At 39.3% G+C, this 25,903-nt stretch overlaps 1 protein-coding gene across 1 annotated transcript in view; it reads left to right on the forward strand.

The window, feature by feature from the left end:
- Positions 1-150: 150 nt before the first annotated feature.
- Positions 151-25,903, forward strand: part of unc13a (unc-13 homolog A (C. elegans)) — a 40,829-nt gene continuing 15,076 nt past the window's right edge. Inside the window, exons 1-34 of the mRNA XM_086161269.1 lie at positions 151-511; positions 4,121-4,150; positions 4,251-4,350; positions 6,242-6,359; positions 6,459-6,582; positions 7,008-7,078; positions 7,317-7,371; positions 7,989-8,018; positions 8,791-8,986; positions 9,757-9,876; positions 11,426-12,235; positions 12,532-12,625; positions 13,502-13,548; positions 13,733-13,811; positions 14,712-14,717; positions 14,917-14,991; positions 15,088-15,307; positions 16,177-16,404; positions 16,633-16,774; positions 17,360-17,529; positions 17,657-17,772; positions 18,508-18,671; positions 18,800-18,953; positions 19,165-19,233; positions 19,959-20,048; positions 20,194-20,328; positions 21,976-22,109; positions 23,186-23,271; positions 23,880-24,006; positions 24,100-24,196; positions 24,875-25,018; positions 25,115-25,192; positions 25,307-25,384; positions 25,776-25,864. Of these exons, the coding sequence (XP_086017395.1) occupies positions 490-511; positions 4,121-4,150; positions 4,251-4,350; positions 6,242-6,359; positions 6,459-6,582; positions 7,008-7,078; positions 7,317-7,371; positions 7,989-8,018; positions 8,791-8,986; positions 9,757-9,876; positions 11,426-12,235; positions 12,532-12,625; positions 13,502-13,548; positions 13,733-13,811; positions 14,712-14,717; positions 14,917-14,991; positions 15,088-15,307; positions 16,177-16,404; positions 16,633-16,774; positions 17,360-17,529; positions 17,657-17,772; positions 18,508-18,671; positions 18,800-18,953; positions 19,165-19,233; positions 19,959-20,048; positions 20,194-20,328; positions 21,976-22,109; positions 23,186-23,271; positions 23,880-24,006; positions 24,100-24,196; positions 24,875-25,018; positions 25,115-25,192; positions 25,307-25,384; positions 25,776-25,864 (4,298 nt within the window). The 5' untranslated portion in view covers positions 151-489. The remainder of the gene's footprint in view (positions 512-4,120; positions 4,151-4,250; positions 4,351-6,241; positions 6,360-6,458; positions 6,583-7,007; positions 7,079-7,316; positions 7,372-7,988; positions 8,019-8,790; positions 8,987-9,756; positions 9,877-11,425; positions 12,236-12,531; positions 12,626-13,501; positions 13,549-13,732; positions 13,812-14,711; positions 14,718-14,916; positions 14,992-15,087; positions 15,308-16,176; positions 16,405-16,632; positions 16,775-17,359; positions 17,530-17,656; positions 17,773-18,507; positions 18,672-18,799; positions 18,954-19,164; positions 19,234-19,958; positions 20,049-20,193; positions 20,329-21,975; positions 22,110-23,185; positions 23,272-23,879; positions 24,007-24,099; positions 24,197-24,874; positions 25,019-25,114; positions 25,193-25,306; positions 25,385-25,775; positions 25,865-25,903) is intronic.

The following is a 25,903-nucleotide window of genomic DNA, read 5'->3' on the forward strand; positions in this document are numbered from 1 at the left end:
TGCCTCCTCCATATTGGTGTCACTTGCAAATGAAAATGGATCAATAAATATCTCAAATCTAAAGAGGTAAGTAACGTGGCGGTGGAGAGTCACCGCCCCACCCTTCCTCACCCTCACCATCACCGCCGCTTCGACGTCACCGACAGGAGCTGTCCACGCAGCGGTGGTGCTGAAGCTGAACAAGATGGCTGTGTGCTTGGGTGAGGAGAGCTGAGAGAGAAGGGGAAGCAGCCTCGATTTTAAACACATACACATACGCTGTTGATAAGAGAAGAAGTGGGGGACGAGGACTGCGACGCTGGCGTTCAACCTCGAAGTGAGAAGAATCGGATTCATGTCAGGTGGAAGAATCCCGGCCGGACCCCGGTGCTGTTAGCGGCTTCTCCAGCTCCAGCAAACCGACTCATCTAGTCAACAGATCAGCACGATACAAGGGGGGTGGGAAAGGAGTGAAGAGGCGGAAACTGGACCATAGGCGCATTTAAAGAAATGTCATTGCTGTGTGTCGGAGGTAAGAGACTGACGAACACACTCCCCACCTCGTCACGACATGCCTCTCTACAAGCTGATGCTGAGAGCTTTTCCATCAGACCCAAGCTCTATCTTTACATCTTCCACGGCCGTTATCTCTTTATTTCTGCCGTCATGCAGATGAATCGGAATTGATCACTTTTACCAACTTCAGATTAAACATGTAATCGCATTGCCGGTTAATACAAGCTCTATTCTTTATAGTTTATCACAATTAGAATTACTTCGGAAGTGACTGTAAATAAGCCCCTCTATTCTCGTTACGGTTAACATTTTAACAAACCGATTTATTGTGTGTGTGTGTGTGTGTGTGTGTGTGTGTGTGTGTGTGTGTGTGTGTGTGTGTGTGTGTGTGTGTGTGTGTGTGTGTGTGTGTGTGTGTGTGTGTGTACGCGTGCGCGCGGGGGCGCGCGTCTTCCTGGCAGCAACTGTCAAATTCAGTAGAACAAGATATAACCCACTCACTGTGTCTCTACCAAACATGGGTGGAGGATAATAAGCTTCATATTATGGAGCCGGAATTATTGCAGTTGAAATAGTTAGGAGTGGGGATATTTCATCCCTGCTTTCATACATACAGTTTAAAAACTTGTTAAATGAACAGTGTTATCATATCCATAAAATAGATGGTTTGTGGATAGAGTTTTCATATTTATTGGAGAGTTTGTTCATTATCAAGGCATAGTCTATTGAGGTGATGGGGAAAGAAGTCCCCTGAGTTGATTGTGATATTGTTCTTCATTCACTGATTTATTTATATCAGATAGAGTCATTGACCTGTAGTCTACTACCAGTTGGCATGTGATCAAGAGTTCATGCAGAGGAGACTGATAATCATGATGGACTTAAAGTTGTGTTGGTTTTGATCAGTTGTTTCCAAGCCTCCGATTATTTAAAAAAATCCCAAATTCCTCAAATGAGACCCTAGACAAAAAAATGAAACAATTCATCAAAACTCTCATGATGATTGTGAATTGGCAAATGTTTAAGCCAAGAGGTTTTCAGCTCAAGGGCCATCATTAGTATCATGATGTTCACTGCAACATCAAATCCGGGATGGTCAAACAGGCCTACAGATCTTCTGGGGGTGTCATTGCCCCCCCCCCCCCCCTTTTTTTTTTTTTAAGGGGCGGGGGGGCGCTCAGTCTTATTCTTACTAAGAAGTGATTAGAAAATAAAAAGGACTAGAGGTTTCCTTTCCAGATTTTAAGCTTTAAGGTATTTATCAAAAGACCTGAATCTTGTTGACACAATTGCCGGTTGCACAGATGTTTGATATTCAGCAGTTGTCCCTTTATGTCCTGAGACACTTGGCATAGGAACTTTAGGCTGCTGCATCTTTCCTCGCTAATCTATATAAGCTATATAAGTTATTACAGACATGATTTTTTTAATTATGACTGACAACAATGAGGAAATAGAAAAGTGTTGGGGTGGAGCTGATCACCTTCAGTATGCATCACTCCGGTGAGCTGGCATTACATTCACACACAATATCAGTTGTGATGAAGCAGCATTTTCAACTTATGACAGTCCCTTTAATAGCAAGATGCCAAGTTATGTATTTGAACTTGATGTGAGTATTGAGATACACCCTCATTAGTACCTCCAACCATTTTGACATTGTTAAACTCTGTTCTAAACTGAATATTTTTGTATTCAGATAGTCATTTTTTTTATTTTTTTCACATTGTTCCAATTTCAGAAAGTATATAGGACAGCCAGTCCAGGTCCCTGCCCAATCATGTTTATCAGCATTTCAAACACTGGGGCTGTGTGAATAGTTTTGCAAAATGGAAAAATTTCAATACATTTTATAAAATATTTTAACTATATTTGAATTTTAATTGTTGTTTCAGCAAAATAAATGTGAGATTTGGGAAGAGCATTCACTTAAAGTGTCAAAAATAATCAACTGTAAAGGAAATGTTTTGATTATCACACCAACGACATTTTATCTAGAGACCTTGATGGTGCTTGGATGGATCATCCTCATTAAGAAATAGATATACTAAAATCCCAATTGACCTATTTTTCTGCAAAGACAGAAAGAAAGATGTTGTGATTGCAATTTTGCCATTTTCCCTGAGTCCCTTCATTTTCTCATTGTTGCTGTAACAGCAACAATGTTGGGTCGGCCTTATGGGTGTGATCCCCCCCCACCCCCCCACACACACACATACATACACACAATCATGCACCCGCCTTTCAGGGCAGCCCCATCCCTGTCACACTGAAGCAGTTATTTTTAGTGTTTGGGATGCAGCTCTCTGCCTGCATGCACTGAGAGATTAATGGAGCACGAGTGAAAGCGATAGAAAGGGGGCACACGTGCATACTCGCCACATGGCAGGAAGGCGAGTGATTGAGAGAGAAATGATGACTGGCTGGTGGGGAGGAGAGGACAGTGTATGAGAGAGAGAGAGAGAGATTCTTGGCAAAGCTACAGATGAGATGCCTCCATCATTCACTGACTATTTTAAGCAAAGAAATGAGTCACTTTACAAGCCTGAATATTCAGCACATCGGTGGAATTAAACATCCCCCATGAGTGCTACTGACTGCTCTGTCAGCAGCAAAGAAAACATTAGGATTTTACAATGAAGTTGTCTTAGAAGCACATGTTTAACTGCACCACTTCCTCTGACACTTCCCTCATAAACCAGAGATATTACAATTATAAGCATCATCTCAAGGGGCTTTGGGGGTGAGACTATTCTCAGCAGCTAGTTTAAGTACAATGAATATCATGGCTGATCTGCTGTCGCTGACCAAGAGAGTCACTCATGTTTCTGAGCGGTGTAGTTGAGCTATTACAAACACCCAAACCTACATTTGACGTATTTATTACTTCAATGAATGAGTGGTAACGATTAGCTCTGTTAAAAAGCTCAACTATAGGCCATACGCTATGACTTTCCATTAGAATGAGCTATAAATAATGCTTATTTCCTGTATCTTATAATACAATGTGTAACATCCCATTATAACATAATATAAAACATCAATGAAAAGAAGAAAGTAGCAATGATTGAAACTGCACCATACATTAAAACCTTGCCTCTGAACATTGGGATGTTGAGTATCAGCAGGGTGCAGGACTGAATGAATAATGAATAGCGTTTCGTCATTGTGTTTAAAATCAGTTTGGTTCCTCCAGAGGTCTTTATGTGGAGGAGCTGACAGCTCTACAGACAGAGCCTCATCTAGTGTGACACACCAACCGCAGCATTTTTCAGCCCTTTATCACTTACAGTGGACCATTTGTCAAACATACAGAAAAACATTTAACATTTCCTTGTTCCCAGCATATTGTTTCACTCTTAACTTCACAACTTATGTTGATGTATTTCTTTTGGGCATCTCCAGTACCAAAAACCACGTTCTTATCAGGAAGCTTGAGGCAAGTCTAGAGTATTCGCACTAGTCACAACAATTTAAACAACCATTCACAGATTCATGGAGTGTTTCCAACATGAAAATGCCATCCAGGATGTGTCTGTGTGAAATGCTAAGCACTAATATTTAATGTGACTGGGCCTCATTGGCACTGTGATTAATATTTTGTTTTCTTATTTTTTTTTTGCAGTGAAGAAAGCTAAGCTTGATGGACCACAAGGTAAGTTGTGACATATTGGCTATTCTCACCTCTTCAGGATCAACACACACACACACACACACACACACACACACACTGATATTTTGGATTTGCTTTACAGAAAAATTTAACACTTACGTGACCCTGAAGGTGCAGAATGTTAAGAGCACTACCATTGCTGTGCGGGGCAGTCAGCCATGCTGGGAGCAGGATTTCATGTTGTGAGTGCTCTGACCTCTCCCACACCTTTTGCACCTTTCACAGTATTTCTCACTCTATGCTTTCGCTCCTGAAGCACAAGTGTGGTGTGACCCGCATGTATATTTGTGTGAGTTTGGAGGCAGAGAAGTTGTTCAAACAATACCCAGGTTGCTGTGCACAAGGTGAATGATCCCATATGATCAAGCCTGAAACCATATTTTATAATTAACTTGCAGGTTGTGAAAGAAAACTACAATTTGCACTGTGTGCATGTAGGCAGTGTTGAGGTGACTGTTCTGCTTTTAGTTTTGAATGATTCAAGTTCAAGGCTCTATCTCTGCTCATCACCAGCTCCCTTTCTGTCAGCACCTTTCCTTGGCAGTTGTAAGACTCTTGCATTGTATGCAACCCTTACTCCACTATGTCAATCTCAAATTTGTCCTCAAGTTGCAAATGATATTAGATATATCTCTAAAAATATTTCTACTGATAGTCTGAGGTCTACTATTTTTACCATTATATACAAATCCTTCAAACATAGTCAATTACTGTTAAAATTAGGTATGTTACAGTAACTCACTTTAACAAAGATACCACTCCAGTGGCTCAGTTCAAGCAGATTGTTCAACTGTGACACTTCTATGTTTTGTAAAACATCCATCCATTATCTATCACTCATCCTGCAGTCAGGGTTGCAGGGATGGTGGAGCCTATCCCAGATGTCATCAGGTCAGAAGCGGAGTACACCCTGTACCGGTCGCCAATCAATCGTATGGCCACATTTAGACAAACAAACATTCAATCTCTTATTCAAACATCTAGGTATTTTTTCCAATGTATTGTATAAAACAGAATCAGAATCAGATTCAGACTTTATTTGTCCCCAAGGGGCAATTGGAGGGTAGCAGATCTGTAAATATATAAATATAAAAATAAGAATATAGAATGAGGGGAAAAAATAAAAAATAAAAACAAAATTAAGTGAAAAAGTAAAAAACAGAGTAAAAAACTCCAACATCTGTAGATAAACTGTACATCATACACCATTTAATTTTTGGTCTTACCATCTGACTACTTTAGTTTTTAATCTGCTATACATGTCATTTTAACCCTCTCCAGGCAGATGTTGCAGATTTGCGACAGCCAAATGCTACTTAGCTAATTACGCCACAACTTAATTTGAGCCTGAGAGGGTTAAAATAAAACCCAATATGCTAAATTGAGATGAAATTTCAGCAATGGCAACATTCCTTTATCTTTGTCTGAGTTATCCCCTTCTCATTTTCTCACCTCTCGTTTCCCATTTTTAAGCAGTGCATCACTCAGTCACTTGCCAGCTTATTTCCTCAGCTTCCAGGGAAAAAGAAAGATGCATTTTCATATCAAAGCAGTGGCTATTATAAGGATTTGATTCAGATAAGATACCCACTGGGCCTGGGAAGAAGTACTGTTTGACTTGGTGTTCAATGCAAAATGATCTGATATCCGCGTGCCATCAATGTTCTGGTGTATGTATTGTATTAAATTAACGGTAATAGATAGATAGATAGACAGATAGATAGATAGATAGATAGATAGATAGATAGATACATAGATACATAGATACATAGATACATAGGTGGATGGATGGATGGATGCATAGGTGGACAGATAGAGCCCCTGCTGTCCTCTGTATGGTGCAGGGAGTGCGGTTGACAATCCCACCTTCTTTATCCATCTTCCTGCTAAATGACTCATTTCCCTTCAGTATAGTGAATCACTGTTCTTATTCATCTCTCAATTTAAGTGCAGCTCCTTATGCTACCGATTGTATTTTGGTGATGTGTGGGATTTGTTTGGTTTTTTTATCTTTGCTTTTATTTTGCTTTCTATTAATGCTTGGCTTTTTTTCCTGCGTCTTTCTCTAAACAGTGAAATAAATCGCCTGGATTTGGGCTTGACAGTGGAGGTGTGGAATAAAGGGCTAATCTGGGACACCATGGTGGGGACCCTATGGATCCCCCTGCGTAGCATACGGCAGTCCAATGAAGTACTAACACACACACACACACAAAAACTCTCTCTCCCCCTCCCTACCTCCCTCACCCTGTGATCATATTTCTATACCTCCCTTGTCTTTCCTTCTCAGGAGGGTCCAGGCCAGTGGTTGACTATGGATTCAAATGTGATCATGGCTGAAAATGAAATCTGCGGAACCAAAGATCCAACCTTTCACAGACTGCTCCTTGACACCCACTTTGAACTGCCACTAGGTTTGGACTTTACTCAAAACTGATCCTATACCTTTTTCCTTGTTACTTCATGCACTCTAGAGTATTCTGTTTTTATTAATGTCATCTGAAAAGCATGAATTCAACATAATAATTCAAAATATAGTTCTTTCATCAGTTAAGTTTTTTTCTTTTATCACACTCATGATATATATTTCTTTGTAAATAATTACATTTGTGTTATTTTTCATTGTTTGATAAAACCTTGAGAACCGGTATATTCATACAATCTCATTTCCGCTTGTGCTATATTTGTAAGGAAATGTATAGTGATCTGGAACAATACTGTCAAACCCGAAACCAGTGCGTATGCTGGAAATGAACATAATGTATGCAAAGTTACGCTGTTGTTATGGCATGGTTCAGAAATGGAGACTATCACAATGAGTTAATTTCGTTTACTTCAGATATTCCAGAAGAAGAGGCCAGGTACTGGGCTAAGAAACTCGAACAACTGAATGCCATGAGAGACCAAGATGTAAGAGACTCACCTTCTCTGTCATCTCAACCTGCTTATTTCTTTAAACCAATAGTAATCCTTATCTGTGTCACATACTACATATCTTCTTTTCTCTGTATCCTTTTTTTCATTTTCCATATTTTCTAATTACAGTCTTTGGTTACAGTTAATGGCAGAAAAGTGTTTAAAGCTAACACTCAATCTCAGTGGGAAATGCTATATAATGTATTATGAGATATCTGTTTATTCCCCTCAGTATGCCTATCAGGAGGAACAGCAGCAACCACTCCATGCACCAACCACACAGTGCTGTGAGTATCACCAGCTTATTCACGCTGCATCATCTTCCTTCTGTGTCCTGTCTATACCTCCCGTTAATTCCCCTGAGTGTCATCCCAACTTGCATAGAATACAGCCAGACAGGAGATGGATAAATAAAAGGGAACAGATGAGATGAGGGAGGGGTAAGTTAACTGATGTGGATAATCATGCAAGCTGGCCCTCTCAAGCACCAGTATGACTTATGGGTGCTAGATGTCTGATGGATGTGAATTGACATATGCCGTGCTATAACACACAACAAAGCTTCACTGTCTGTTCATCTGTGAGCTGATGGTGGCACAAGGAGCAGGTGGATGAGTGTGGTTAATATCAGTCTGCAGTAGAAAGGCTGGTTGGTGCTGCAGCATGTGCGTCATACCCGTTAGGGGCTACTAAGCAGCATCAAGGCCAACTGCGTTCAAGCAAAATAGTAAGATTCAATTTTATAGGGGACATACTGTCAAATGTGCAAAGAAATGTACATGGCTCAGAACACATTTTCGGGGACAAAGTTAGCTTTTTGTTGTTTTTTCTTTTTTTTTTTTTTAAGCTTCTGTAGAGCTTCTTTGATTCTTTCTTATTCAGATTTCCCTTTATCTCCTTCCAGGTAATTGGAGCCTGTGGGGAGATCATCACAGTAAGTTCCACAAGTGACTTGAAGTATTAATGAATGTGCTGCTCCTCACTTAAAGGTACAGTAAGTACCTAAACAATCTAATGCCAGGCTATTTTGGCTCATAATACCATATCTTACTTCTTATCTCCTTCATACAGTATTTTTGGAGTACTGGATGTCTAATACGTTGTCCCCTTTTTTGGAAAACTGAAACACTAACTTGGCCAGATTACTAGATTCTAGGATTAAATTGATTATATCAATGTGCCAATGTCCACTGAGACAGGGAATTTTAATTTTGAGCATATTCTTGGTTTGTATGGGTTGGGCTTTTAAAAATAAGTCCTGTCACTTTCAATGGCCACCATAACATTTGAAAAATTAAATCCAATTAGCTACAAAAGTTTGTCCTAATGAACTGCAAATCTGCATTATTGCAAATGATAAATATTACAACATACATTATATATCATGAATCAACTGAAGTTTGACTACTAAGGAAACAAAAGAGTATTCGGTTTCTCATGGATTCAAAGGTCCGGGGGATCTGTGGGAAAAAGGAAAAAAAATCACTCACAATTCACAACTATTACATCCATTAAAAGGGACACATTCAACTCCAAAGATGCTTATACTGTTGCTATTGTTTCAAACCTCACACCTTGTTTTGAAGTACGCTATATCATGAGTTGAACATTTTGTTATAGCCCTAGCTAAAGATCTACTTAAAACATTAAAAATATTTTTAAAAAATCTTACAAATAAGCCTTCTTTCCTGTCTGTGGGTGAATAGATGAGGACCCGGACAGCGCTGTTGATGACAGGGACAGTGACTATCGCAGTGAAACCAGTAACAGTAACCCACCTCCCTACTATACCACCTCCCAGCCAAACGCCTCCATGCATCAGTATCCCATAAGACAGCAGCACTACAGACACGCCTACAGCGATGACATCAATGAGCTGGACTATGACCACAGAGCCATGAGGTAATGAACACGGTCGCCTACAATCTTATCAGAAAACCAAACATGCGTGGAAGAATATGATTTTGTGGGGCAAGATGGTGAAACACATTTGGAGCAAAACTTTTTCTGGTATTTGTAGTTTTAATATCATTCTAACTTGTGTTAAATAGAGCGTTGATCTCTGAATTGCCTTCTTTGAAGTCTTTGCAGAGTGCGAATAGCCTTGTGAGACCTTAGCCCCTGCAGCCTTGTTTTGTTTCTCTTTGTTGTACATGGTAACATGCTGTCCCACTGTGCTCTCCTCCTCTAGAAAATAACCCAGGCCTAAGTGTATACAAGCATTCTGGGATGCAGAGTTTTTGTATTCAGGTTGTGTGTGAAGTGGGCCTTTGTGGTTATCCTCTCTGTACACATGTGTGTATGTGTGGTTGATTATGCTTGCCTGCAGCTTTGTGTACATGTTGAGCGTGTGAGCATCAGAAACTCCATGTAATGTCGTCCGTGCGGTTGTTACGAAAGTAAATTTGTTTTTTTGAAGGTTGCTGACCCTCAAAATTCATGCTTCGCTGAGAGAAGCTGAAAAAGAAGAGCGACCTTTTCCGCTTGCTCAGATGTGGTTGCGTAAAACAAGTGGGCACATTTCAATAGTTGACTTTGTTCAGAAGCTTATCTGGGCAGTCCAGTGGTTTAGTTGGTTAGAGCATTCTTTAAAAGTTTTGCAATGAGCTCTACTGATGCTCCTCTCCTACCTCTCCCTTCCCCCTTGCCTCCTCTCCTGCTCCTTTTACCAGACGCTATGATAGTTTAGACTCGGCCACCAACGGGCGCAGTGATATCGACTCAGGCTCAGGGTCGAGCCGTCGCACCAGTCGACAGTATTCTCTAGACAGTAGGCATTCACTGTCCGATAGGTGGGTCTCTGTACCTCCTCTCAACTCCATCTCCTCACCTCCTGCTCCAGCCTGTGACTCCGTCTCGCTGTGATGTCAGTGGTGGACTTGTCCCGTCCTCCTCGCTCACTGTGCTTGCATGCATGTGCTCTTTCCTCATCTCTGTATATGTATATTATATATTTTGATAGAAAACTACTGGTCCTGCATCTCTCTTGAATGTGTACTTGGCAAAGAATCACAACCCAGTAGCAAAAATCAGGCTACATACTGCTCCTCTTTAGTGTTGAACTTTTTTTTAGCTGTTTATGTGTGTAGATGAGTGTTTGACTGTGTCTGTTATATCACTAAGAGCCAAGGGGTTTAATTGTTGGTTGGTTGTTCATACATTGCGGAATAGGTTGAGTGAGTCTCTGTGTGCATCTGTGGCGATGACAGGCTGTTATTACAGTCTCATCCTGTATGTGGGACTTTAAGAAGCGCTTTTGAAACTCTGGAAGTCTCATACTTGGTAATTATGCACCCTTATGTTTAATTTCTGAGCCAGCGGGGGGCCTTCAGTCCAATAATGGGGGCTCCTAGTCAAGAGACGAAGACCGATCACATTCATTTCATAATTTTACTTTAATTCATTTTTAAGAGAATGTGCGGTCATGTATTTTGAGTCACACTTAATTAAAGTATTTCTCTGCGTCGTTCTTTGTGTTAGATGGGACAGATTCAAGATAAGAATAAAGAATAGGGCTGTTGTGATTCCCTTTGTGTCTCTATTCATCCATACTTATGCCCTCCCTCTGGCTCGAAGCCCAGTGCCGTTATGTAGCTTTCTCCTGAACTGCCCCTGCCCTATGCACTATTGAGCCAACATAACCATAATCTATATTAACTAAACAAAGAAGTGTGAGTGTACGCAGGTTTATGAACAAATGTGTTTTGTATTGTCTCAAATCTCTCTGCCTCGTTCTCTCTCTACCTAAAAGCCTCATTAATCATGGTGAATAAATACTCAATTATTTATCAGTCTAATAATTATGAATCTAATTATGAATTATAAAATTGTTTTGTTCATTTTCTTTCTTTGTAATGAAATGTGTGTGTGCACTTATTTATGGTATTCAAATAGTCACAATTAAGGCTTAAAAACCCATGTTCAATGCTTGATTTCTATCTAATCACAATCAAATACAGAGTAAACAGAAGTAATAAGACATACTTTTAAACAAATGAATGTTATTACACAGAAAATTAAGTATTTGCCAATGGTCTATTTTTTTTCTTTGAAAGTACAGCTTGCATATTCAAGCTTTTGCAAACAAGTGTGCTGTGTTGGCTCTGTTTTTTGTTTGGTCTGTCTTTACTAACCTTTTTTTATGTACACACGTAATTCTGGTTGCAGATCACAACCCACATCCTTTACCTTGTGATTAGCCGTCTCTCTTCCTGGCCCCTACACAAGTGTCACTAAAACACCCAACCGTCTTATGAGCAAGTCAGGCAGATTATTTTTATGCAGGTGTGGGCATGTTCATATACAGTAATGGCTGTCTGTATCTCTCACTCCCCCCTTCAGTCCCACAGACAGCCGTTATGCATCATCAGGCGAGCTGAGTCGAGGCAGTTCTCAGCTCAGTGAGGAGTTTGCTCCGGAGGACGGCGAAAGCTTGCGGGGTTCGGAGTTCTATGACGAGAACGACTCCTACCACTCTTGCCACTCATCCATCAGCTATGGTAAAGAGGATTCCCCCGGCTGGGATGGAGAAGACCCCCAAGGTGTTTATAGTGACGAGGGTGGGTACCTCAAAGATGGAGGTGAGGACAGGGCTCTATATGAAGAAGAGGAAGGGGAAATGTATGGGGAGGAAGGAGAGTACCACTATGAAGATGAAGAGGAGATGCCATATGAGGAAGATGAAGATATGTATCCATTGGATGGTGCTCTTAGTGAAGATCAGGAGCCACCCTATACCCCCGCACCCACTAGCACGGCTCCCACCCTGATGCCCCCATCTGAGGGTCTGAACAGCAGACCGCCTCTGGAAAAGCAGCCATCCTTGCATCAACAGCGCCCGCCACAGGATCAGCTGCACCCCTCCAGCACTGCTCCTGGTCCACCTCCAGGCAGACATGATGACACATTGCCGCCCTTTACTTCAGAATCTACCACTCCCCCCTTTGCACCCACCCCGCAAGATATGTCTACCACTGCTACATCCATTCCATCGACTATATCACAGGTTCCAGTTATAGACACAAAGCCCCAAGAGCCTGAGCCAAAGCTGGAGTTGCCACAGGAGGAATCTCAGGTACCTGAGGAGCCTCCAGCAACAGAAAGCGTCCCTCCGGCTCCAGAAGAAAAAACAGAAGAGCCTCATGTCCCAAGGTGAACACAGTGTGTGTGTGGTTAGAAAAAGCTTTCCACATGTTCAGCACTTGATTTAGTAGGTGCATGCAAAATGATATAAAAATCCATAACAAATATATATATATACACATATGAAACAGGTAGACTGCTGCGCACAGACTACAGAAATAATAATCTTAATGAAACTGCATAAGTATAGTTAATCTTCATTACTGTGTTTTCCACCTCTACAATTTAACTTAAATATATTGGTTGCTAAAATGCATACTGTACATAAACATGTTATTGTTGTGGTTTGGTAACCATATTTTCAGCTTCCCAAAGAGGGAAATTATGGAACCTGGTCCCGCCAGAGCCAAAGCAAACTGGCTTCGACTCTTCAGCAGGGTGCGACTACAGTTGCAAGAGGTACAGCTTGTGTGTGTTTCCTAATGTATCTTCCTTCAAAACATTGTACAACTGTGTACAATGTGAAGAGAATGTGAAAATTTCCGTCTAAGACTCTTTGCTTCCCTTTAGTTGTTGAGTATTTACAATAATTGAGAATTCGCATCAGCCCCAGCATGTCCTATTAATTTCATGTAATGGTCCTTCATTTTCACCCTTTTTAAATTATTTTTTATTTGTTTATTTGCTTGTGTGTGGATTATACTCTTGTGTCTTTTTATGATAGTTTACCCCCTGTATTGTTTTGCCATTTTATTATTTTCTTTTCAGTTATTTGCCATCCTCATAGCGACACGGCAGATTTGCAGGTGGGTGTAGCCTGTAATGTGATAAGCAACCTAAGCATTTAAGTTTCATTGTATTATAAGTGTGTGAGCATCCATACAGTGTGTTATTCCTTGGAACACACAGATGGACAACATGCTATTCAATAGTCAGATTGGCTCAGAATGTATATGTGTGTGGAGAGCAACATGGAAATAACCTAATTTTTCCTCAATGCTGAGAAGCTTATGTTGATGCTAATAATGACAACAATTACTCAAAAAAGTGTTATCCTGCTCCTCTTGTTTTTAATTGCTTCATTATATCTGTTCCCTTTTAATTCTGGGAATACTTCCAATCTTTGTGCTAAGAGTTATGAGTTACATTTTATTGTCAACAATATTAGAAACACCACTCTGGTTGCAAGTATTTAGTTGGTTCCTAATATAAGAACAACACAAACCATTTTGCACACTACTAGAAGAGGCTTTCCACCTCTTTCTGCAACCATTCCAGTGACATCCAGCCTTTCTCTCCCTGATTTTCTCATTTCATCTTTTCATTTCTCCACAGGCCCGAGGAGAAAGTGTTGGCATTGCCTCTCTTCTTTTATCAGCAGGGTAAGCAACCATGACAGTGTCATTACTGTGGTTATTGAAAATCTATTACCAGCTGAAAGGCAAGCCCATAATGTCCTCAACTTCATCCCTGATAATGCCCTAATTGATTGGTCACACTCAGGTCAAAGTTAACAACTGTAGCTGAGTAAAGGTATCTAAAGCTCCATGTCTGTTTTGTCTCCAGGATGGGTGGTGCTCTTTATAGCATTGACAGCATGCCAGACCTCAGAAAGAGGAAAGCTATGCCTCTGGTCAGAGATCTGGTGGGTTTTTGCCCAAATCTATTTATATTTCATTTGACTGCGTGTTTCTTTCTGCGTGTTGTTTTCCATTTCTACATATAAATATCACTCAGCTCACCAGTCAGTGCTTTCACACAGCTGCTCATGTTTGTTTTATACATATATAAGTTTTATACACACACACATATATATGAAGAAGAATAAGATATACACACATATATATATATTATACACACACACACATATATATATATATATGTATATATATATATTTATATATATATATGATAATTATTATTATTATTAGTAGTATTCACTGTTGTTTCATGTGATTTTTCATCATATTTGTTTTAACAAGATAATTGTTCATTTACTTTCCATTTTCTGGTCATTTTTTTCATTTTTACATCACTTCACCTATTTTAAAGGGGTTTTTGATTCGCTAATTTCCTTTTTTCTCAATTCTTTAAAAATCCTGTGTCACACTTTTTGAGCTTGCTAGCGAATCCTACTCCATACTTCTACACATCATAACCTTATCTATTTGGTATTATGAACTATTTTTTAGCAATACACAATACATAAAGCTTGAAAATAGGACAGGACTTGCCAGCCAACTAGTAAAGCTCACTGAATTTAGCACTTTGCACCTGAACCAAGCATTTTGGAAAATACAAAAACAAAAGTTCTTGCCGTCACAATGAAAACCAGTACCAAGGTACAGACATCACACAGGAAGAAGCAGGTGTGTCCATGTATTTCATTCAACTGTTGTCTTTGTTGGAAGCTCACTACATTTTAATTACATTTTAATTAATATGATGGTACTATAATGTAAAAATGTTATATTTTTTTGTCAATATGAATGTATCTTACTTTTTTATTTGTTTATTTCTTCCCACTCACCCTTCGCCACGGCAGGCCATGGTGAGTGACAGCAACTTTATTTGCACTTGAAATATTTTAATGTGGGATTTTTTTCATGTTTCCACAGCAGACTGACCCTTTGTGGAGAGATTCTCACACAGGATTTTCGTTAAACATACAGCTTTTTACATTTCCCTGATTTGTCTTCATATACCTAATTACAGTGAAATAAATCAACTCTCCCTCTCCTGTTATGCAGTCGTTGGTTCAGAATTCCAGGAAGGCTGGTATCACCTCAGCCCTGACATCCAGCACCCTTCACAATGAGGAGCTAGTCAGTACTTTTGTGACCAAACATTTCACATCCTGCCCATTTCATACAGATCTCTAATTTTGCTGAGCCTACATTTTCCCTTCTTTATCCTTGCAGAAGAGTCATGTCTACAAGAAAACCCTCCAGGCCCTCATATACCCCATCTCCTGTACCACTCCACACAACTTTGAGGTCTGGACAGCTACCACTCCCACTTACTGCTACGAGTGTGAGGGACTTCTCTGGGGTATTGCCCGACAGGGCATGCGCTGTACAGAGTGTGGAGTCAAGTGCCATGAGAAGTGCCAAGACCTCCTCAATGCTGATTGTCTACAACGTAAGAAATGTGTTGGAAAAATATGACGCAGTTGCTGTGTATGAAATTTCAGAGGTGGCATAATTCATGCCAAATTATAATCTCAAAGATTCAGTAAATGTTGATGAATGTTGAAGATGATTGCATTCAATGTGTAGTAACATGTGCTGATACATAACACACATGCATTCTCAATGCACAATACACACAGATGCAGATACACATGAAATTCGCAGCTGTATAACAGTTGACATGGGATAACTAAAGCAATAAATAAGGTCAGCAGGCAAAAACTCTCTCAGTGACATTGACTCAGACATAATGATTTCATAATTTTGGTCTGTGGTCCCACACCAGTATCCTTTTGATTTAATCAAATAATCTGACCATACATAACATTTTGTGTTCATAAAATATTCATTCAATGAGTTTGGAAAGTAGTGCTTTCATAACTCTACGTCAGATAAACAGATGTTCCCTACAATAACCAGATAAATAATGTCTAGTGATATATTTCCTTGTGTTTTAAGTTGTCTTTGCTGAAATGACCTGGTGTTATCCCCTGTATATTTTTATTTTCCTTTAACGGATATTAAAAGACATTTGTCTCGTGCTGTCTTTCACGCCACTTATACTTAGCACTTTATATCTCTGCTAATGTGTTATCTCTGAAATATGTCTCAATATTGCCACCACCTTTTGCACGCTATACTCCAATGAAATATCCTGGTTCAAAATGTCCTTTTCCAAATGTATCTGTTCTGGTGTTGTCTACCAATATGAAAAAATACCAGTATGAAAAAAGCTACGAATAAGAGGGTTTAAGATCTCACCTATTTAAAAGAGTTTTACATCCAGTTAACCAAGATTTTCTTTCTTTCGTGAACCAGGAGCAGCAGAAAAAAGCTCCAAACATGGGGCAGAGGACCGAACTCAGAACATCATCATGGTTCTGAAGGACCGCATGAAGATACGTGAGAGGAACAAACCTGAGATCTTCGAACTCATTCAGGAAGTGTTCACGGTTCCCAAGTCCACCCATGTAACTCAGATGAAGCAGATCAAACAGAGTGTTCTTGATGGCACCTCGAAATGGTCGGCCAAGATTAGCATCACAGGTGAGAGAAGCAGTCACATTCTGCACTGCAGATTTGACTGAGGCTGATCGACACAATTAACGTCACAGTCGGGGAGCAAGGAAACAAGTCAGGACCTTCTGTCTCTGAGAAAAAAACATGATGGTTTATAGGGCAGTAGGACAGGAGGTCTTACAATAAGATATAAGCGTTAGACATACACAAACAGACAAACTGTCTGATTGCTTGGTCTTTCTTCCCTTTTTGCAGTTTTGTGTGCCCAGGGTTTACAAGCGAAGGATAAAACAGGTTCCAGTGACCCTTATGTCACTGTCCAGGTGGGAAAGACCAAAAAGCGAACCAAAACTATCTACGGCAATCTCAACCCGGTCTGGGAGGAGACATTCAATTTGTGAGTGAGGACCCTGCTTGTACACAAACCACAACATCTAAAACTCAATAAATAAACCCTTTAAATTGTGAAGTAGACAAAAAAAGATTAAAGCAAGGACAAACAAGTGCTGAGATTTATGAATGAATGCAATGTCTATAACTGATATAATTTTGGTTTTGTGGTTTATTTGCAATGTGGGTGATTTATATGTTCAATAATGTTTGACTGTGGCTGTTTATAAGAAAACCTGGGAAATATGTGGTATTTGAAGGTACGAATATTGTTTTTTAATCTTAAATAAATCTTTGAATACATTAGTATTAGATGGAAGAAAAGGTTTAAAATCAAAGGGTAACACAATTCAGTTATTTTGTGTAAAGTGGTTGGAACCGTGAAACTGAATATTATGTCAATCACACATTTATAAATGGATAGACCTTTTTTTCTGGTAATCACATAAAATTCATTCTGACTAGAAAAGGGTGGCTATTTTCTTGCAGCATTTTACAGATCAGTTGAGTTTCAAATTCTACATGAGAAAAGTTGTCCTGGATTGGCAGCAAAAGTGACATTTGGTTTCTCTGTTAACGCCCGTCTGTCCAGTGAATGTCACAACTCTTCGGACCGGATCAAAGTGCGTGTGTGGGATGAGGACGATGACATTAAGTCTCGTGTGAAACAGAAGTTCAAACGGGAGTCAGATGACTTCCTGGGTCAAACTATTATTGAGGTCCGCACACTGAGTGGAGAAATGGACGTGTGGTACAACCTGGGTGAGTTGAATTATTTTTGTCCCACATAGATCTATAATCTAAGTTGCTTACAATGTATTTGCGGCATGGCTCTGTGCTACACTTTATCGATTGTCTCATTCGTTTGCGTCATTTGTGCTGTTAACAGACAAGCGTACAGACAAATCTGCGGTATCTGGGGCAATCCGAATGCATATTAATGTGGAGATCAAGGGGGAGGAGACAGTTGCTCCATATCATGTTCAGTACACCTGTTTGCATGAGGTAGGTCTTTTTGTGTGTGTGAGTGACATAAATGTTTCTGCCTAACTGATGCAATAAAGAGCATGTCCGACAGCAGAGACCTAGAAAATAGTTCCTCCTTGCCCCTGTGGGAAACTGCTGATTGATTGTAGACCATTCACAGCCTTGTATCCACTCATTACTTAGCCCATTACTCAGCAGGGCGTATAAGCCAACCCTTCGAAGAAAATTGACCATTGTTATTGCTGCCCTTAAGTGGCCGTAAACCATGCAATGAATTTAGTGTTTTAACACGCCGTGAAACTTTATGGCAAGAAAGCTTATTGTGTTTGCCTTATAATGGGATTTAATGGTTATTTATGTGGCACGGCGATTTGAAAATAAACAGGTGTGCATGTTGTCATTGGTGCATCTGTGCGTAATTAAACATATAACTCATCGTTACCAAATCTGATTACTACTGAAATGAAATGAAATGAAATGAAATGAAAGTAGCCCACAATATTTCAACCAAACACACATCCACCCACACACCGATCTTTAGCCTCTTCTGTCTACCCCTTTTTATATATTATATTCATATATTATATTATACAAATTTTATTTTAATATAGCAATCTACTGTTTTTAATTTAGTCTGTGCCTGTTGTTTCCTTGCATCTTCACATACACCTGCAAATCTTCATCCCTTGGTCTAATTTTCTAGATGTCACCTTTCTTTTGAACTTTAACGCCAATTTGTTTTTCTCCATGCAGAATCTCTTCCACTATGTGACCGATATTCAGAATAACGGTGTGGTGAAAATACCCGATGCCAAAGGGGATGATGCATGGAAAGTCTACTACGAGGAGACTCCTCAAGAGATAGTTGATGAATTCGCCATGCGTTACGGAGTGGAGTCCATCTACCAAGCCATGACGTACGTCTGAGTGTGGCCTCGGTGTCATTTTCATCAGACGAGAGCATGCGATTTGCTGCCGGATTTGTAACGCATCTAACTCACTGTTAATTTTGAGCATTTGAATAATGTCTGTCCCTCTTCTGCAGTCACTTTGCCTGCCTGTCATCTAAGTACATGTGCCCAGGTGTGCCTGCAGTAATGAGCACCCTGCTGGCCAACATCAATGCCTACTATGCTCACACCACCCAGGCCACTAACAATGTCTCTGCCTCTGACCGCTTTGCTGCTTCTAACTTTGGAGTGAGTCCCCGCAGAAAACAGAACCAGATTCAATAAATTCATGAGGTGGTCTTTCAATGGCTGAATGAACCATATCAACACATTTGCCACAGCGTTTACAAATATTCAGTTTCCACTGCAAAAATTCAATGAGATGTATGATTACTAACAAGAAAACAATGTCTACTAAGCAGCAGCATTTAATGTATAATGTATGTTCCAATGTCCACAGAAAGAACGATTTGTCAAGCTTTTGGACCAGCTACACAACTCTCTTAGGATTGACCTCTCCATGTACCGAGTAAGAAGTCACATTTCCTGTTTCCTGTCCGTGAAATACCTTTCAGTTTAATTATACTCCTTTTGTTTGTAGCTAGAAGATGACAAATGCGATAGCAATAGTTGTGAAAAAAAATAGCCCAGTGTTTTCATAGAACTAGTTTCCTGAAGTACAATTACAAGGTACATCATTTGAGTGTTTTAAATTTGATGCTACTTTAACCTTCCATCACCTACAATTGAAATTGTTGTACTTTTTAATCAATTATACATTTTTAACGACTTTAAAATTCTTGATAACTGGACGGCTATATTCTGATAATACTTTTGTAATTTTGTGTTATGAACATTTTCTTTCCTAAACTTTTAACTGAGGAATTTTAGACCAAAGGATTTGTACACATACTTGATTAAGAATCAGGGTTCTCCATCCACAGTTGCAAAGTAAAAAAACTGTTTGTAGAAACACGTACCGTCTTTACCCTTTTTGCTGCCACAAATTTTACACCTTTATCTCCCTCTGTGAAAAAGGCAGGCTGGTGTGTTTGTAAGATTGACAGTTGCTTTGAAACTGACACATTCAAGAGATGCTGCACACTCCCACAGTAATAAAATGTAGTTTTGCAGCAGTCTAACAAGTGATACAATGCTGGATATCACCCAGAAAGACGAACATACCTCAACAGGAGGTGGATATGATATCATGTGTTTTCACATCCAAACACACTGTTTTCTGTGCGACTGTAGAACAACTTCCCGGCCAGCAGTCCTGAGAGGCTTCAGGACCTTAAATCCACGGTGGACCTACTCACCAGTATCACCTTCTTCAGGATGAAGGTACCATCTTTTTCAATTTGATTCTATATGTGTATATTACATCAATTTCATAAGTAGAATTAATGTAAATGATATTTGATCTGCCAGCTTGGTGATTTTGAATTTTGTAATAGTAGGAGAATGAACTCTAATTTCTTGTGCACAGGTCCAAGAGCTTCAGTCTCCACCCAGAGCCAGTCAGGTGGTGAAAGACTGTGTCAAAGCCTGTCTGAACTCCACCTATGAGTACATCTTTAATAACTGCCACGAGCTGTACAGCCGCGAGTATCAGACAGACCCGGTAAGAGACTGATGAAATGAATGTCTGTGTAACTTTATGTCACTTTCTTTTTTCTCCCCAATTTCTTTTTCTCTGGCATTAATAAATCATTAGGTTCATCAAATGCCCAGCCCTCTCAGTTATTTAGATCTGCTGTAGTTTATTTTGATTTGTAATGTTTATATTAGGGTTTAGATTTTACCAATGAGGACAAATATAATTCTTTACTGCTTATAATTGTCAACAAAAAAACCCTTGACAAATAAAGTATAAATTCTAATGACAGTCAAATTGTGAGCAGGTTTTTTTTTTTATATGTAATAAAATATGTAAAGGAAAAGTATCACTGCCTCCCCCTCTAAACCTTCTTCTTCAGAGCATTGTACTCTGTGCACTTGAGGGCCATGTGATGTTCACACTGCAATGGTTCGTTTAATCATTTCGCCTCCTGTTCCCTTTCCACTTTGGACGCCTTTGGACGTCGGCAGCACATAACTTTTGTCCCAATTCTTTCAGACAGGCCTTGAAGCAGGAGACAGTTACATTTCAGCCCTTCAACAGAAACCGAAGCTGACTATTTAGAGAAGTCTGCATATCTTAATGAGTGTTGATTGTAGAAAAGAAAGTAGGGTTGTCCCCCCCCCAATATTTCGAACAAAGAGTACATCATGGTGTTCATGTCGTAAACATTTAATATAATTTGTTTTAAATCGTCATGAGAGATACAGTAAATATTTGTTTTGCCCTGGAAAAACAGAAGCAGTTTCCTCTAGAGTTCACCCTTTCACTGATTATATATTACATCATATACACATATATATTTATATATTTATAATGGTAAAAGTAGACTTCATTGTGCGTATGAAATTGTCACGTAATTAGGCAAAAAGCTTTGTTTGATTATGCCATGTGCTGTATGATATGCCTTTTTTTTTTTTTCTGTTCTACAGCAGACTTATATTTTAAGCAGTCATCAAGAGAGTTTGCATTCTAAGTCTTTTGAGAGAAAAACATTTCTGCATTTATAAGTTTGTAAATTCTTCCCCATATAATTCTCTTTATCTCAAATGGTACAAGTTACCATTGGGAATACACACGTTATACGTGGTCCAGTGTTTCCAATGGCTAAGCTCGATTTTATTGTTGCTTATGTTGTGACCTCCTTACAATATATATGACCAGACGCTTGGTGTTAAGTAAATAAATACTGACACATAAATAAACTGTAGCAAGCTGAGGTTTAATGAAGTAGCAATCAGATTCAAGGACAATTTGCTTTCAAATGATGCTGTTTAAATGATGGCTTTAATTCAACAATTCATAAACAGGGCAAACCCGGAAGGGGTTTTCTCAGCGTTAACAATTAGACTGAGGGTGCACCCTCCCGTTATGACAATTAAGAGCAGGTTAGTGTCACACATCAAGCACAACATTGTACAACTATTCAAAAATGGAGTTCTCTAACGCAGAACCATGAGAATCTCCCAACAGTCATCATAACTCGCAAAGGATTCTGGGGTTAAGTAAAATCACAGACTCTGAGATGTAGATTTACTTTCATATACAGTAATATGTGAATAATTGAAACTTGATATATAGATAAAATAAATATTTTTGGGACCACTTATTTGGAAGACAAACGTTTGTCCTTTGTTGCAACTTTTTCAGGCCAAGCAGGGTGCCCTGCCACCGGAGGAACAGGGTCCCAGCATCAAGAATTTGGACTTTTGGTCGAAACTCATCACCCTTATTGTCTCTATCATCGAAGAAGACAAAAACTCCTATACCCCTTGCCTGAACCAGTACGTCTCTGCTTGCCTTTAACTTGTTCTCCTGCCTTTTACATCTACATATTTCCATATTTCCTTTCCTTACTTTTATGAAGGCTTGATTTTTTTTTTCTGAAAATGGGCATTAACTCATGTCTGCAGTTTGTCTTAATAGACTAGGTAGGCCAAGGGTCAGCAACCTGCAGCTGCTGATGATACTTGTTTACCAGTGTGCTTAATATGTAGTGAAAATCCAGCAAATAACAAAAAGTCAAGTGTCGAAAGACATTTCCAGAATAAACACGCAGACTTTGCTCAAAAGTATCCAGATGGAGATGAGAGAAAAAAAAGCTGTTTCAGAACTAATGTGGAAGGTTGATCTGAACAAAAATCACTTCAAGAAGTGGATGGAGTCAGCAAATTCAACTATATAGGCTAGTTTTATTGCCGCTCAGGAAATAGTCAGGCACGGGAAGCCATTCACAGACAGAGGATATATAAAAGAATCTTCCATTAAGATTTCAGAACATCTAGTCACAGACTTTAAAAAACAAAAGTAAAATTATGCTGAAAGTCAGGGATATTCCCCTCAGTGGAAGGACTATCAAATACAGAACCACAAAAATGGCAGAAGACATCAATTCAGCTGAGACCTACACAGTTGCCGGTGATGGATCTAAAGACAAAGGTGAAACTGAACAAATAGCGCTGTTCTGCCCGAAGTAAATTCTGATGGGTCACAAGAGCTGACTGTACTGATACCTCTAAAAGGCCAAACAAGGGGGGGGAGGACATTTGTGAGGCTGTGTTGAATTGTTTTTTTCCGAGTTCAAAATATTTTATTGCATGCAGAAATTTAATTTTGTTTTCTCTGCACTTTATTGATTTAAAAAAATGCAACACATATTTTGTTTATACATAGCATAAAAAAGTAACGATATATGCTGCATTCATTCATTTAGCAATTCAAAAGGGTTGTGTGGCTCCAGGAAACAGATCCAAATGGCTCTTTGAGTGGTAAAGGTTGCCAACCCCTGGACTTGGAAATCTGACATTCATCTACTTGTCCACTTTAGTACATCTTTAAACATTCTCTTTCTTCTTTCAAGATTTCCCCAAGAACTCAATGTGGGTAAAATTAGCGCCGAAGTGATGTGGAATTTGTTCGCTCAGGACATGAAATATGCAATGGAGGGTGAGTGCAAACTGTAAGATAACAAATCTCCACTGAGACCGAACAATGCAAATAGTGAATTATGATATATATTATTATGTGATCTTACTCTTTTATTTGTTTCATTAGACTTAGTGGGAATATATTTGTACTTTTCAATTCCACTTTTCTACTATATGTAAAAAAAACATACACATCCACAGTGGAATCATGCTGAGCCTTGATGTAGAAGTAGAACCATGCATGCTGGTCGGCAGAATCTTAGCCTCATTAGACAAAATCTGGATGTCTCTGCATGTTTTTTTTCCACAACATTAAGCTAATTAATGTTTGCTTTGTGTCACAGTAAAAATCTATAGAACTGTTTCCATATGCACAGTTCATTGCTATGTCTGCAAAACAAAATGGAGCTTTTGGATTTTATATCAGGGATGATATTGAAGGATAAAAATTTGTGTTTCTGGGTAAGGCTGTGGCTCACCTAAGAATTCAATTGTGTACTTCAGTCTTCAACAATAAACAGCAATGAATGGTATTCGTTTAAGTGTGGCTTGGGCCTCTATACTTCAAACATCAGGTAAATTGTTTTAACCCACCATGCGTTTGTCTCACTGTCCCTTTAATCTCAGAACATGAGAAAAATCGCTTATGCAAGAGTGCAGATTACATGAACCTGCACTTCAAGGTAAAGTGGCTCTACAATGAGTACTGCAAGGATCTCCCCTTCTTCAAAAGCAGAGTCCCAGAATATCCAGCGTGAGTCAAAGTCGACCCATCATTGTTTTGCATTTCCAGACAAACGTAACAGTCCAAAGGGAATAATATGATGATTATTTCTCTGCTCTTTAGGTGGTTTGAGCCTTTTGTCATCCAGTGGCTGGACGAAAACGAAGAAGTGTCTAGGGACTTCTTGCATGGCGCTTTGGAGAGAGACAAAAAAGACGGGGTAAAAGTTTTCAGCTCTTCTTCTCATTAAATCCTCCTCAGTGCTTTAGAGATGCTGAGTCGCTCTCGTTGTTCGGGCAAACTTAGAATGTTTGTCCTTTTGTACTTCAACTGCAAAAGTTTCTCCATTCTGCTAACTATGCCGGTTATACTGTATACTCTTCAAAGCCTTATCAACACAAAAGAAACATAAACACAACAGTACGATTGTGAACTTTAAGTAGATTTAAGTTTTTATTATGGATTAAATGAGAATTTCTGGAAAGCTGAATATCTTTGGCTTAGACACATTGAAACTTTGGCTTGGACACATTGAAATCGAAAGATGAATTAATCACCTCATTCCAGAGGTTTAACAGCAGGACGGCCATTTTCACATTATCAGGGCTCCCTGGGGAAGCACCTTCGCCCCTCCAACTAATCAAGATCTGGGCACTGACTAGTAGCCAATTATCGGACAGGAGAGGTTTCACATGTTACAGCTGGTGTTCTAACTCACTTTTTGGCTGGTTACCTCCAAGCAGTCTCAAACTTTGAGATATCTAAGATCTACATCAGTAAAGTGTGTAATGTTCCCACTATAAGCACAATATTTTGGTGACTGCTCTTGAATGTCATCTTCACACTGTTGCTTTTGATTTGTTTCTCATTGGTTTCTAATCTTCTTGCACCCCTGCAGTTCCAGGTCACATCTGAGCACGCTCTGTTCTCCTGCTCAGTGGTCGATGTCTTTTCCCAGCTCAACCAGAGCTTTGAGATAATCAGGAAACTAGAGTGTCCAGACCCACAGATTGTAGGACACTATATGAAACGATTTGCCAAAGTAGGTGATGCAGCATTTGATCATGAAGTCATAGAAACAGTGTACATCAAAGGGCAGTAGAAACAAATACTTTTTTTTCTTATTCCCTCTCTCCAGACCATAAGCAATGTATTACTCTCATATGCTGATATCATCTCAAAGTTGTTTGCCAATTATGTCAGCATGGAGAAAGTGGTGAGTAGCTAAAGACACAATTAACTGACATGGATTCCTGTAAATTTTTTGGCTCAAAATCAAAATAGTGTAGCTGTGAATGCAGATTGTTTGAAAACGAATCCTTGTCTTCAGCCCTGTATCCTGATAAACAACATTCAGCAGTTGAGAGTTCAGCTGGAGAAGATGTTTGAGGCGATGGGCGGAAAAGATGTGAGTCATTCTATTACATGATTACCATGTAGTATTATTAACTTTTCATCTCTATTTTTCACAGAAGTCATGACATCAGTATGCGTTCCTATTGTCGAACACAAAAATCAACTATGCTCATTATTCACATTGAAGTATCCCATATCCAATATTTTCTTAAATTCACACAGTATTAGTTATATAATATGGTGTGGGGTTTTTTTTAATGACTGATGAAGGCCAGGTCGGGCATGTTTTGGTTTTGCTTTTTGTCTTTTTTAGTATGTATATGAGTGACCAATCAGACCTTCTTAATCCGCTTAAAAGTTGTCTATCACAGTCATTATAAACTCAAAATTCTCTACCCAGTCCCTTCAACCAGCTCTGTATGTGTTTTTCATTGTATGTTCAGCTTTGTGTTGAGGCCAGCGATATTCTTAAGGACTTACAGGTGAAGCTTAACAATGTGATGGATGATCTCAGCAGGGTCTTTGCTGTCAGGTAAAAAGAATCATACATTAATACAGGATGCACGCAAAC

The sequence above is a fragment of the Fistularia commersonii genome, chromosome 16 (genome assembly GCF_037954325.1).
Source record: "Fistularia commersonii isolate RoL2024-O1a breed Wild chromosome 16, RoL_Fcom_v1.0, whole genome shotgun sequence".
Classification (NCBI taxonomy): Eukaryota; Metazoa; Chordata; class Actinopteri; order Syngnathiformes; family Fistulariidae; genus Fistularia; species Fistularia commersonii.